The 14,554-nt window shown below is 47.0% G+C and overlaps 1 protein-coding gene across 4 annotated transcripts in view; it reads left to right on the forward strand.

Annotated features, from left to right (window-relative positions):
* The window catches only part of RBM20 (RNA binding motif protein 20), a 185,796-nt gene that overhangs the window by 43,790 nt on the left and 127,452 nt on the right, over positions 1 to 14,554 (forward strand). Inside the window, exon 1 of one of the 4 annotated variants that reach the window (XM_058671392.1) lies at positions 879 to 972. The exons of 2 other annotated variants lie outside the window; for them this stretch is intronic. Coding sequence is in view for 1 of the 2 variants with exons in the window: in XM_058671390.1 (XP_058527373.1) it covers positions 10,177 to 10,187 (11 nt within the window). In the remaining variant the exon portion in view is untranslated. Of the gene's footprint in view, positions 1 to 878; positions 973 to 9,844; positions 10,188 to 14,554 lie in introns of those variants that run through there. One more of the 4 variants, XM_058671390.1, reaches the window with a different exon arrangement.

The raw sequence follows: 14,554 nt of genomic DNA on the forward strand, positions 1-14,554 counted from the left end.
ATGACTCTGCCTTCCTAATAAAAGTAAAATAGAATTTTTAAAAAGCAAAAAACTCCAAATAGCTCTGAACATGGTGTTGTCTTTTGCTGTTGAGTTTTGAGCAGCATGATCTGGCAGAATCTGACTTAAGAGGGCAGGAGGTGTTGCCAGCTGTCCTTGGTGCCACGCGCCATGCCCCTGTCTGCACTGTGTAGGGAGCTCAATGGGGGGGCCTGCTGGGTTCACGGCAACACGGGGGACGTGCTTCGTTGGGATATGGAAAAGATTCTCAGCTTCGGAGAGATAGTGGGTGCACACAGCACAGTGTAACTGTGAGTCAGTGCCTCAGCCTTTTCTGCTTGAACATGTATTATTATATTTTTAATTTATGGACTCTTATTGAAAAGCAGGAATAGTTTTCAACATCTATCTGGTGCATACTCAGATATTTCCTTTCTGGCCCAGTATTTTTTTTTTAATCCACATTTTTGGGAAACAGTTTTACATTTCTAGAAAGATGTCAAGGACAGAGAGTTCTCATAACCTTTCACCTAATGTCCTCTAAAGTTAATACCATCCACAGCCATGATAGATTTGCCAAACTAAGACATTAAAATTGGTATGCTGTTGTTAACTGAGACAGAGCATTCAGGTTTCTGTAGTTTTCTCATTAATGTTCTTTTTCCTGCCCCAGGCTCCTGCCCAGGACCCTGCGTGGCTTTTAACCACCGTCTCTCGTCAGTTTCCCAGTGTTTAACAGTTCTTCAATCTTCCTTTGTTTTCTCTAACCTGTGCGGACTGGAAGAATAACAGGTGTCTTTTAGTCATGTTATTTTGTTTGCATACATTTTTATTTTAAGTTTTTAACAAGTATTTGTGTATTTATTTGATAGGTAGAGTGATAGAAAGGGAGAGGAAGAGAGAGACCTACAGTCTGCTGGTTCACTTCCCAGATGGCTGCAGCAGCCAGGTCTGGGCCAGGCCAAAGCCAAGGTACATTTGGGTCTCCCATATGGTGGCGGAGGCCCAAGCACTTGGGTCATCTTCTACTCTTTCCCCAGGAGTGTAAGTAGAGCAGCTGAGTCATGAACATGTGTCCTGATTCAGGATGCTGGCATTGCAAGTGCTCTGCCACAATATTGGCCTCTATTTTAAGTTTTTTGATATTAAACTTCTCATTTTGAAGTAAGTGTAGATTCACTGCAATTGTGTGAAATATGTGGTACTTCCAAAAGTTTGTGGGAAGTGGAATTAAAAGATGGTTATTTTAACTTATTTATTTTCATTTTATTTGAAAGGAAGAGACAGAGAAATCTTCCATCTGCTGGTTCACATTCCTTAAATAGCCACAATAGGACAAGATCAGACCGAAGCTAGGAGCTGGAAACTCGATCTGGGTCTCCATGGGGGTGGGCCTGAGTGTTTAAAACATCATCTGCTGCTTTGGAAGGTTGTCTTGGCAGGAAGCTTCATTAGAAAGAGTTGGGATTTGGGCCCAGCGTGATAGCGTAGTGGTTAAGGTCCTCGCCTTGCACACGCCGGGATCCTATATGGGTGCCAGTTCTAGTCCTGGTGGCCCTGCTTCCCATCCAGCTCCCTGCTTGTGGCCTGGGAAAACAGTTGATGACAACTCAGAGCCTTGGGACCCTGCACCCACGTGGGAGACCCAGAAGAGACTCAGGGCTCCTGGCTTCGGATTGGCCAGCTCCGGCCATTGTGGTCTCTTAGGGAGTGAATCAGCAGATGGAACATCTCCTTTCTGTCTCTCCTCCTCTCTGTGTATCTGCCTTTCCAGGAGAGAGTTGGGATTTGATCCCAGGCACTGTGACAAGGGATATGGGCATCCCACATGAAATCCCAGTCATGACACCCAACACCCATCTCAAGATACATTAATTTTGTGTAAAAATTTTGAAGTTCATACATAGCTTTTTCATGATCTGCTTTTCTATGAACTTTTTTCCCCACTGTATGTATACTGTTCTGTAGCTCTGTGTGTGTGTGCGCGCACGCGTGTGAATGGTTAAGTATATTGGTGAGGAGTGAGTGTTGTCCAGTTTCAGAATTTCTGGGATTGCCTTTGGTGACCTTGAGCGCATGGAAGCTCACTGTCGGGTTCAGGGGGCCAGGTTTAATCCCCAGGGTGAAGTCTCCAGTATGGATGTCCCTGAGGCAGCAGACAGGTGCACAGACATGTTTGTGTGTCTCAGAGCGGTTTTACTTGTGGCTGGAGTGAAGGTGGTCCAGCTGTTGCTCATGGTCATCGGCATCTTCATCTCGTCACCAGGTGAGACAGGAGTCTCCCTTGGTTGGAGATGTTTCTGTCCAAGGGACATTTCTTGTCAATGTAGGTGCATCCAGGAGCTTCCTTGGAAGTCTTAGCTGCAAGCTTCTCCTTGCTAGTCTCTCCCAACAGGACCCTCTTTTTTTTTTTTTAAGATTTATTTATTTTTATTGGAAAGTCAAGGACCCTCTTTGTTTTGGAAGTTTGTTGGCTGCTTTCTTGTAGGCATGTTTGGTCTGAATATCTGCCAACTTTCCAACTGCTTAAAAAATGTCATTTTTCTTTTCATGTAAAATCTTTGGCTTTATTGTCATGATTTTGCTGGCATCATAGGATGAGTAGGAAATGCTCCCTCCTCAGAAGTTTTTTTTTTTAAAGAAATTGAGAAGGATTGGCATTCTTTTTTTTTTTTTTTAAAGATTTATTCATTTTATTACAGCCAGATATACACAGAGGAGGAGAGACAGAGAGGAAGATCTTCCGTCCGATGATTCACTCCTCAAGTGAGCCGCAATGGGCCAGTGCGCGCTGATCCGAAGCCGGAAACCTGGAACCTCTTCCGGGTCTCCCACGCGGGTGCAGTCTCCCAATGCATTGGGCCGTCCTCAACTGCTTTCCCAGGCCACAAGCAGGGAGCTGGATGGGAAGTGGAGCTGCCGGGATTAGAACCGGCGCCCATATGGGATCCTGGGGCTTTCAAGGCGAGGACTTTAGCCGCTAGGCCACGCCGCCGGGCCCGGCATTAATTCTTCTTTAAATATAAGGTGGAGTTTACCAATGAAGCTATCTGGCCCAGACACTTCCTTTGTTAGCAGTTAACTTTTTCTATCTGTACATTTGTTTACTTGAAAGGCAGAGAAGGGGGGTTGATGTGATGATTCAGATTACCTTCAAGTGCCAGAATCCATTAAGGGTTCTGGTTTATGTCCCACCTGCCCTACGTCTGATCTAGCTTCCTGCTTCTGGCCTGGGAAAGCAATGGAGGATGGCCCAAAACCCTGGGACCCTATGCCCACATGGGAGACCCGGAAGAAGCTCCTGGCTTCAGATGGGCTCAACTCTGGCCGTTGCAACCGTTTGGGAAGTGAACCAGCGGATGGAAGATATTTCTGTCTCTCTCTCTCCTCTCTGTAAGTCAACCATTATGATAATAGCAATAAAAATAATAATAATAAAAGGAAAAGTGAAAGGAAGGAAGACAGAGAGATAAGGAAGGAAGGTGTGAAGGAGGGAGAGAAAGAGAAGGAGAGTCTTCTGTTCACTGTTTCACTTTTCAAATGCCTCCAACAGGCAGGCCTGGGTCAGGTCAAAGCCAAGCCAGGGATTCCCTGCAGGTTTCCCATGTGTGGGTACCAGGAACCTAAACACTTGAGCCACCATCTGCTGCCTCCTTGGAACATTACAAGAGAGCTGGCTTAGGAGTGAAGCGAGGTTTCATTTTAGGCACTCAGATGTGGGATGTGGTCATTCAGAAGCCACGGTGTAACCTGCAGTGCCATAACACCCCACCCAGGAGTCAAATTATTTTTATTACTGATCCAATCTTCTTGTCGTAGGTCTTCTTGTATATTTTAAATGACATGTGACTTCTTTACAAATGTCAAGAATCCTGAGGGTTTTGCCTGAATTTCTTATTGTTTATTGTGTTTCTGCCAAATATTTCACAAAATATCTTAATGTGTGTTTTATGACAAGTTTAAAGTGGAAAAGTACATGTAAAATCATCAGACTATATAAAATAATTTTAATGGAGTAATGACATAATTTAGATTTTAGGATCTCTGTGGAATTTTTGGCGAAGTACCATCAGCAGACAGTGCTCACATTTGGTAAACTGGCTTTGTTTTTATTTCGTCCTTAGTCCAGTTAATTTGTGTAACAGGACGAACCAGTGATAAATTTGGCTCAGGTTTAAATTTCTCAAGTTTCTTTTCAGCAACTGGGTCAGGCAGAGCTGGGATAAGCAGCTAGCATGTGTGTGGGCCTTGGGTCTTTCCCCTGCACTTCCACCTGATCCCAACAGAGTCATTCCTTCAGCAAGTGTTTATTGGTACCTGCTGTGTACCGAGTGCTGTTGTGACTAGAGGCATCCCAGTGGTGCGAAACTGAAGCGCATAAAACATTTTGCTGTGTGTCAGGAAAGCCAAGGAATGAAGCAAAAACCCCAAATCGAAAAGCTGATTCAGTCATCTGAATTTGAAGCTTCGAACCTCTCGATCTGTTCTGTTAGCTGAGTGTCCCATTCTTGGGTTTGCCATCTTTGCTGGAGTGGGGCTAGGCCTTCCATCCAAACCTTGAGTAGCTCCTCTGAAGTGGAGGGGGATTCTGGTGAAGCCATTGGTAACTGCAAAATCTCAGAAGCTTGGCAGAATTTTTTCAGAATTGTTTGTGTGCCTCCCCGTAAAAGAACTTACGGCATAATAGAAATCTAACCATCTTGTGGCAACAGGAGATTGGACTTGAGTTATGAGAGTAAGAAGAGACAGCTGGAAAAGAGCTGGGATTTGAAATTCAAGTTGTTCTGTTTGAAATGAAGAGCTGATGTTAGTTGGGGCTAAAAGAGTAATTCTCCAAACCACAGACCTGTCCACAATAGTCAATGGAAAGAAACTCGTTCTATTATAACACACGTTAGTGCTATATTTTCATCAGACACCACTTGAGAGTTCTAGCAGGTTGTAAACATGCTCAGCAAATGTGGGGAGGAATTAGAGGCCCCAGGGCCTCCTGCAAAGGGTCAGATATGTGGCAGGAAAGGCCTGCCAGCAGAGGGCTGGGATTCAAAGGCTGTTTTTTTTTTTTTAAGAGTTATTTATTTATATTGGAAAGGCAGATGTACAGAGAGAAGGAGAGACAGAGAAAGATCTTCAATCCACTGGTTCACTCCCCCAAGTGATTGCAATGGCCAGAGCTAGGCTGATATGAAGCCAGGAGCCAGGAGGTTCTTCTGGGTCTCCCACATGGCTGCAGGGTCCCGAGGCTTTGAGGCGTCCTTTACTGCTTTCCCAGACCACAAGCAGAGAGCTGGGTGGTAAGTGGAGTACCGGGGACACAAACTGGCGCCCATTTGCGATCCCAGTGTTTAAAGGGGGAGGATTAGCCAATTGAGCCATGGTGTCGGGCCCACAGCTGTGTCTTTGTCCCTCGAGTTACATTTTCATTGAGAGCAGAACTAAATTTTTCAGGTGTTGTTGCTTCAAAGGTTTCTTGAAATCACCACACCTGATTGAATTTCCTCAGGCGCGCCTCAGGCCGGCTGAGATGGCAGCCGGGGCGTTAAAATCCTGCAGTTTTCCGACTCCTGCTGTGTGGTGACCCAGAGTCCCCTGCGGTTGAACCGAGGTGCTTATTCATCCGCAGACTGGAAGCTCAGGATTGGAAACTTGACACAAAATAAATAATTAAATCACAGCTTCCACAGGTGCAGAGGGCATAAATAATCCAGCTGCATGCTGCCCAGGCATTCCGTATCCAGGGCCATTTAGATTAAATGCCCAGGCACTCACTCGTAATTGAATATGTCAGAAGACGGCTCCTGCCTGGGACAGGGCAAGGGTGCTATTACACAGCGGTGTGCTCGCCTGTCTGCTGGAAAGCTGCCTCCAACCTCTGACGCTCCTGGAGACTCTTTGCTAGCCTGGTCTCCAAGGAACTTCATCTGTCCATTGCTCAACCCCAAGTACCAAAAACTACAGCGGACTCCTCTTCTGCTGAAAGGAGAAGGTGATGCCTTGAAGGGCGATCCGGGATAATGCCTCATTTAATCAGAAGCAAGTAGGGGAAGCAGAGGAGTTCGCCGGTGGGAGTGGACTTCAATAACTTTATTCTGCGAGTCACAAGCTTGACCGTGAGATCATTTGAGCATTGAGGAGTGGCTAAAAGTGGGTGTCATTTTCTGCTTCAACAGCAAATCCTGTGAAGGGCACTGAGAAGTAGCAATCCATTTTCTGGTGACCAAGGTGAGGGCATAGGTTCTAATTATGTTGGCGTCATTTACTCGGCTTTGCGCACGGTACCAATCTAATAAAAGTTTGTGAAGTGAGCAGACAAAAGGCCACTGGTGCCTTGCAGGGACCCTGTGCTTCCTAACAGAGGTCTTGTCTGTTCCAGGGACTTAGGGGTTGGGAGAAGGGGAGGGAGATCCCTGGATCGGCAGCCTCTGAGGCACCTGGGTATCTGTTCAGAATGCAGATTCTCAGGCCCCGTCGCCGAGCTAATTGCTGGACCCCTGGGGTGGGCTCAGAGCTGTCCTAACAACCCCTCTGCAGAGACTGGTGCCTGCTGAAGTCCAGCATTGCTGAATCCTTCTTCCAAGGATGTGAATTAACAATCCTGCACATTCTGGGTGCTGCTGCTCGGTGGGAAGGTGACTTCAGCTGGCTTCAAGAGACTGGCATTTTCAACCCTTCATTGCAGGGGTTCCCTGCCCCTCCCCAGGGCTTCTCACCCAGGACGCTGCTAGCTCTGGGCTTCCCCCAGATCTCATGTTTCCAGATTCTCTGCTCTGTCACTTCCAGGAAGAGAGAAACGGGAGGCCTCCTTCTCTTTGCTCTTGCCTAAAGGAGGCTGAGCCATCCTGTCGGGCATCGGCGGAATGGTCGCAGGTGCTGGACCTGGGCTGCCGTGCACGGCGTGCAGGCCTTCCCTCCAGACTGGCAGGAGTGCTTAGGGAAGTGAAAACCCATTGCGGGGCTTGGGTGTGGGAGGTGCACTCACAGCACACCCATTTGAGGCCAGAGCAGACCTGGGCTAGGGTGTGCTGAGAGAGGTGTTCTGGAGGAAGTGATGAGCTGGCCGGGTCTTAGAGGGTGAGAAGTGAGAGGGAGAGGCAGAAGGAGGTTTGAGGGGGAAGATGCAGCGAGGCTGTAAATCCTCCACGGAGTGCCCTTTCCAGCTCTTGGGGACTCTTTTTATTTACTTTTGCACTTTTTGAATTTGTAATCTGCAGATGGTAAAAGCACTCCACCTGTAAGTATATGGCTTGATGGATTTTTTAAAAAAGGGTTTATTTATTTTTATTGGAAAGACAGCTTTACAGAAAGAAGGACAGATAGAAAAATCTTCCATCCAGTGGTTTACTCCCCAGGTAGCTACAATGGCTAGAGCTGAGCCAATCTGAAGCCAGGAGCCAGGAGGTTCTTCCGGGTCTCCCACATGGGTGCCTGGTTCCAAAGCTTTGGGCTGTCCTCTACTGATTTTCCAGGCCACAAGCAGGCAGCTAGGTGGAAACTGGAGCAGCCGGGACACGAACTAGCACCTATATGAAATCCCAGTGCTTGAAGGGGGAGGATCAGCCAGTTGAGCCATCATGCTGGCCCCAGGAACTTTTTCATATCATGAATTTCTTAAACAAAAGCTTTATCCTGTGTAGCTGAAGGTTGCTAACAGTCTGAATATAGCCTCATTTGATGTGCTTTGTTTGATGTGCATATTTTTTTAAGTCAAGTTCATTGCTAAATTTAAATGTTGAGGGATTTCACTTGACCATCAAATGGTCAGGTACTGTGGCTCACAAGCCTTTTCAGCAACATTAGCATGCAGTCAGGTAGGGGCTGTCCCCTGAGAGTATGAGTCTACTCTGTCATCGTCTCCACCTGCTTGCCACTACTCACCTCCAGCTGGCTACCCTGTTACCTGCCTGCCCAAGCAGGCATTCGTTTGCAGTACTGTTCAATTTCTTGGACTGAGGTCTTCAGCCTGGAGGGTGTTGGAGGGTGTTCATTCATCAGCATTTCTTGAGTGGTGACTTTGAACTTGGCCGAAGGCAGCTGTTTGGGTGGGGCAGGTACCTGGAATGTTGCCTCTGTGAGTTCCCTTTCCCATTGTACCTCAGAGCCATCGTGCTGATGGTGTCCTGGCCCCAGAGGCCACCTCTTTCCTTAAAATCATCACATTTTGCTGTCCCAGCCTCCGGTTTCTTCCCTCACTGCCCCTTGTCCCTCCCTCAAGTCCTTGAGCAAGTTCTTTCTCTTTCAGAAGCCTCCCTCAGCCAAACACCTCCCTTTGACTCTGCTTCCTCTAAGCTCTTCCTACAGCACATCCCACCCACCCTCCCACCCTGACTCATCCTGGAGGCTGAATCCCTCACCTTGGAATAGAAAGGCACTGTTTCTTGCTCCGGAGACTACATGCCCTGCGGGCAGATTTCGCCTTATGTGTCTTAAGACATCTTAAGAATGGTGCTTCACCAAGCCTGGCGCAGCTCTGAGCACAGCGCAGGGCACCCAGTGCAGAATAGGAGGCTGCTGGTGGCAGCCTCTGGGGAGCACGAAGAACAGCCTGTGCTGCCTCCTCCCTAGGAGGTGCTCTGCTTGGCAGGAGCCTTGGGGGAACCTGCCTGACCTTGAGGACCCGTCATCCTCGCTGGAGGGTTAACACTCTATGAGGAGGACACAGACACCCCAGCTGCCGGCCACAGGCATTTGGGACAGTGTCATGTGAGGTGGCGCTTAAGGCTCTCCCCTTACAGCCTGACCAAGTGTCTTAGGGCGGACAGCCTGGAGCTGGAAAGGAAGGTGTCATTTTAATGGCCATTCCCTCAGCCTCTGCCATGCTGGCTGTCCTGCTTTTACCTCCGCTTGTGCTGGTGGCCATTGCTTGAGGTAGCCTAGCCACAGCGTGCCCACACCTTGGTAACCAAGCCATGTCTTTGCAAAAAGTACCTTAAGCTCTGGCTGAGGATGGTGACCTTTCTTTAATGGACTTCAGCTCCTGCCCGGCCAGCCCCGTCACTGCCACGCAGGTGGGAGTAGTGAGAGGCATTTTTCATTTGAGGCCCCTTGGCCAAGAGCTGACTGGTTTGCGAGGGTTCTGTTATATGTCACTTGGTGTGCAGGGTTCCAAGAATGACTTGGCCTCTTGACAAGGAACATGATAGAATGTCAGAACCTAAGCTAATGTAGAATATGTTTTGCTCAGCCAAGTCATGCACAGGCCATGTAAGGAGCCATTGGTCATTCACACGTCTGTCCCATGTGGCCGAGGGGCTCCACTGATGGGGTGTAGCCTTTCCCAAGCTCTGTGATGATGGAGACCCAGCACAGCTACTCTGCACTCAGGATGTGCTGAGTCTGAAACACAAGGGCATCCTTGGGGGAAAAAAAAAGAAGCATGTGTTCTTAAAGGGCATTCATTGCCTGTTCTTCCCTTTCCCTTCCCCGCTTCCTTGGTCTTCTCCCCCGCTCTCCTGGTTCTGTGTCTGCTTATCTCTTGGATCTTTAGCAGCAGTGCTGGCTGTCCACACTACTAGGGTGCCTTAGTTTATGGGTGCTACCTTTTTAATGGCGTTTTCAATTTCAGAGATGGGCTATAGAGACCCCCTGGGTTGTGATCAGGGAAGCCTGACGTAAGCCACTTGGTGACTTAAATCACGGGGTGTTGTACTCTCACAGGCGACCTGCAGGCAGCTGGCTCAGGCATGCTGTAGTGGCTGAGTGGGGTCTTTAGGGACCAACTGTTCCCCTCGTCATGTCCTGTGACATTTTTGTTCTCATGCCCATGGCTGCCTCCTCACAGGATGATGCCACAGGCTCCAGGAACAGGAGGTGGAGGGGTAGGTGCTTGTCCAAGTCTGTAGCTCCACTCTCAACTAGGCATGGGCACGGTAAGCCCTCGTGCAAGAGAAATGCCCTTTGAATGTGAACATGGACTCCAGGAAGCTGCTGTGGCACCTCCTTCTGGGTGACCATTGTCAGCTCAAGCCCCCAGCAGTTCTATAAGTTACAAACCCTGAAGAAGTTTGTTGTTTGTTCCAGCCCAGTAATCACAGTCACCCCTCATTCTCATCAACTAGTAAGCTGGGGTTGAATTGAGACACTGTCAGAAGTTCCTCCCTTAGCATCCAGGAAAACCAGGCCTTCCTCCTGCTGCTGCAGTCCCTTTTCTCCAGAGGGTGCACCTCGCTGGCCTTGCCCATGCGTGACAGGTCACTCGGGTCATTTAGCCAATGGAAAATGTGAGCTGGAGTTTTCTCCATTGTTGTTAAGTTCTAGTGTCCTTCTTGTGGGGAGCTTGCTTTGTGAACAGTTTGGGTCAGCCCTCTGTCGCCCTAACTTGGGAAGTGAGTCTCCACTAAAACTACTTGTGTCGGTACATACAGGTGTCCACACACGTGCACGTGTCCCAGCTCCACAGCATTGCAGAGGCAAAGGGAGACAGGGGTCTCACGGCAGCCATCTTTTTGATGAATGTCCCCCTGTCTATCCACAGAGGGCACAGCATTCCTGCCTTCCCCACTTGATAATCTGCAAATCTTCCAAGCCAGATTGCTTTGCTCCAGGCCTGCAGCCCTAGAATGCCACATCAACTCTGCGTTTCAGTCCCCAGGGCCTATGCTGGCCAGCATTCGTAAAAGCCTGTGGGCTTGAGCTGGTAAAGTTGAGCGCTAATGGAGGGTTCCAATGGAGAGTGCCAGAAAAGATGCAGTCTGCCAGATGCAGGCCTGCTGGGACTGCAGCAGTTGTGTGAGAAGCATGCTGTGATTACATGGAGCCGTGTCAGCCAGCCTCAGCATTCCCCTTTTTATCCACTCCCGGCTGTATTTTGTATCCGAGGTCTCTTCACTCTCTCCTTGTGAAATGTGCTCCGAGTTATGGCCCACCCTTCTCTGAGCTTTCCAGCCTCCTTGGCAAGTTGCTTTCAAGTGTTCAAAGTCTCACCTGGTGGAGGGAGTCACACTGGAATCTAGCAATTCTGTTTACTTCCTTTCAAGCTGAAAGCATTTGGAGTTTATGATTGGCTTTCCTTTGGGAAGGATTTGGATTGGCTTTCGCTTGGATTTTGGAGCCTTCTGGAAAAGCTGCTATCAAGATTCAGGGTCTTTTCCGCTGCAGCTTGTAGTAGGATCCTATTTGATCATTTAATACCTGCTGGGTGCCTCAGTTAACCTGTTTCTTTATCAGTGAAATGGGAGTAAGAATAGTACATGACACACTCTAGGAGTCAATACGTTTCTGTTTAAGTGTTTAAAATGGTAGCTGGCAATTACCAAACACCGCAAGCAAGCGTCTGGTTTTAAATATTCAAGATTTTTGTTGTTGCTTGCCAAAAATTTCTAACTGAAATATTTTGTTAAGATAATTGTGAATTCAGATGCAGCTATAAGAAATAATCAAGAGTTTCTATAAGGATTTGCTGTTTCTGCTTTGGAAATCTATAGTAAAGATGACAGTCAGGATATTACTGTTTATCGAGGCCATCGATTTTGCTCAGGTTTCCCCAGTCCTATTGTCCTAGTTTGTAGGCATGTTTATGTTTGGTTCCATGCCATTTTATCACATGTGTGGTTTTGTGCTTCCCTTACTACACTCTGGAGCCTGAACAAAGGATCCCTCCCTTTGCTTTTTCATAACCACACCTACTCCCCTCCCTTGTTTGAAACCCTTGGCAATAGTTAATCAGTTCCCCATTTCCCATATTTTGTCATTTCCACAATGTTACATAAATGGAATCATGCACGTTATAACCTCTTATGATTGACCTTTCTCACTCGACTATTTCCTGGATATTTATCCAAGTTTTGAGTATACAAATATTTCATTCTTTTTTTTTTTCCTTAAGGAAGAATATTGCATGTGCCACAATTTGTTCAGCCGCTGACTTGTTGAAGAACATCTGTGGTTTTCTCCTTTTTAGGGTATTATGAAATAAAACTGCAGTGAAACATTTGTGTACAGCTTTCTATGTGAAAGTAAGTTTTTTTTTTTTTTTTTTTTTTTTAAATTTTTTTTAAAGATTTATTCATTTTATTAGAGCCAGATATACACAGAGGAGAGACAGAGAGGAAGATCTTCCGTCCGATGATTCACTCCCCAAGTGAGCCGCAACGGGCCGGTGCGCGCCGATCCGAAGCCGGGAACCTGGAACCTCTTCCGGGTCTCCCACGCGGGTGCAGTGTCCCAATGCATTGGGCCGTCCTCAACTGCTTTCCCAGGCCACAAGCAGGGAGCTGGATGGGAAGTGGAGCTGCCGGGATTAGAACCGGCGCCCATATGGGATCCCGGGGCTTTCAAGGCGAGGACCTTAGCCGCTAGGCCACGCCGCCGGGCCCGTGAAAGTAAGTTTTTAATTCTCTGGGCTACCTGCCCAAGAATGCAATTGCTGGGTCATATGGTAATTATGTGTTTTACTTTAATAGGCATAAAATAACACTTTGTTCTTTAAACACAAACCTTTCCACAACAAACTTAAGTTCTAACCTGTGACTTGTAGTAAGCATGTGATCAGTATTTGTTAGATAAACTAAAATAGACCATTGACCTTTATACTGTGTCCAGGACTGTGGAAGAGACAGAGAAGGGAAGGAGATTCAAACGCTATGATGATGGCTGTCTTCAATAAAGGTCTAACTTGTGTCGGGCTACTGAGTTACTGGAAAGAGGAGCCGTTTGATCTTGTGCAGGTGGTTCTACAAAGGTCACAGTAGCCTCCACAGCCGGTGTGAGGCGGCCATCAACGTAGGAGGGTGGAGGGCACAGGAGGAGTTGGTGCCACAGTGTTGGTGGCACCAGTACCTGTGATTGTGAATCTGATGGTCATTTATATTTGGGAAAAATCCAGCACTGTTTAGATTTGAGGAAAATCCATTAGTTTTATATGGAGTCTGTGTTGAAGTGAAAAATTAAGATTGTTGTAGAATCATCGTTTTCTTTCTTTTTTTGAAAAGGGAGTTCTTGTAGAAAGAACAGAAGTGTGGCATTACTTGGAAATGAGCCTCAGCATTTCACCAGTGTAGACAAGTCTGTGGGCTGCTGGCCTTGGGCTTTGAAGGGCAGCTTCTCCCGGGCGTGGGTCAGGATGGGGGTGCAACTCTGCAGCAGAAAGATTGTTTTCAGTAAAAATGATCCCGTCAGCAGTCATTATTTTCTTGATTTTTTTTTTTCAGTTTTTGGTCTTTTCGTAATTTGGTTCACTAAAAATATAAGTGATTGAAAAAATACATTTGTGTTTCAAAGATAGTACTCAAATTCAAGAAAATATTTGATTTTTGAATTAAAATGTGTACCTACCAAGCAGAACTGTTGTCTTGAAATTTGCTGTTTTGCCGTGGAAGAGTTTTGACCCAGAAAGCTCTAGGTGATCCCGTGGGATGACTGAATTGAAGTAATTCAATTCCTGCTGTTTCATTTTTGCAACTGTGGCTACCAGGGTTCATTTGGGCTCTTTGCAACTCCAAAGATAATTAGTACTGCAGATTCTGGGGACACAAACTGTGTTGGGATAGGATTGAAAGATTCTGAACTACTACAAATTTATTTCTGAAATAACATGTATTGCTACTTAATGTGCAGCTGCCAAGCTGGGAGTTCTCCAAATAGTTTGCGTGTAAATATGACGTTTTCTAAAGCCTGAGTAATACAAATATGCTAATGTAACACATTACTCAAACTCACTAATGACTGTAGCAGTTGTTTAGAACCTAAACCAATGGGGCCCGGCGGCGTGGCCTAGCGGCTAAAGTCCTCGCCTTGAACGCCCCGGGATCCCATATGGGCGCCGGTTCTAATCCGGCAGCTCCACTTCCCATCCAGCTCCCTGCTTGTGGCCTAGGAAGGCAGTCGAGGACGGCCCAGTGCATTGGGACACTGCACCCGCGTGGGAGACCCGGAAGAGGTTCCTGGTTCCCGGCTTCGGATCGGTGCGCACCGGCCGTTGCAGCTCACTTGGGGAGTGAATCATCGGACGGAAGATCTTCCTCTCTGTCTCTCCTCCTCTCTCTGTATATCTGACTTTGTAATGAAAATAAAATCTTTAAAAAAAAAAAAAACCTAAACCAATGAAAAAAATTTTTTAAACATTTACTTATTTTTAGTAGAAAGGCAAATTTATATACAGAAGGAGAGACAGAAATAGAAAGATCTTCCATCTGCTGGTTCATTCCCCAAATGGCTGCATATGGCTAGAGCTGAGCCGATCCAAAGCCAGGAGTCTTTCTCTCATGGCTGTAGGGTCCCAAAGACTTGGGCCGTCCACCTCTGCTGTCCCAGGCCACAAGCAGGGAGCTGGACGGGAAGTTGAGCAACTGGGACATGAACTAGTTAGTGCCTATATGGGATGCCAGCCCTCTCAGGTAGATGATTAACCAATTGAACCATCACACTGAGCCCCTCCCCCCAAATTACTTATTTTTGAGAAGTGACTTCTCAGTGACATGGCTTAGAATTGCTGATGACTAATCATAAGCAGAAGCAAATGACTTCTGCGGGTCTCATTATTGTTTTCAGCTTCTTTAAATACAATACACTGCCTTATTGCCCGTAAGCATACTCCCACATAGGTTTCAACATTGACGTA

This window comes from Ochotona princeps, chromosome 13, assembly GCF_030435755.1.
Source record: "Ochotona princeps isolate mOchPri1 chromosome 13, mOchPri1.hap1, whole genome shotgun sequence".
NCBI classification, from domain to species: domain Eukaryota; kingdom Metazoa; phylum Chordata; class Mammalia; order Lagomorpha; family Ochotonidae; genus Ochotona; species Ochotona princeps.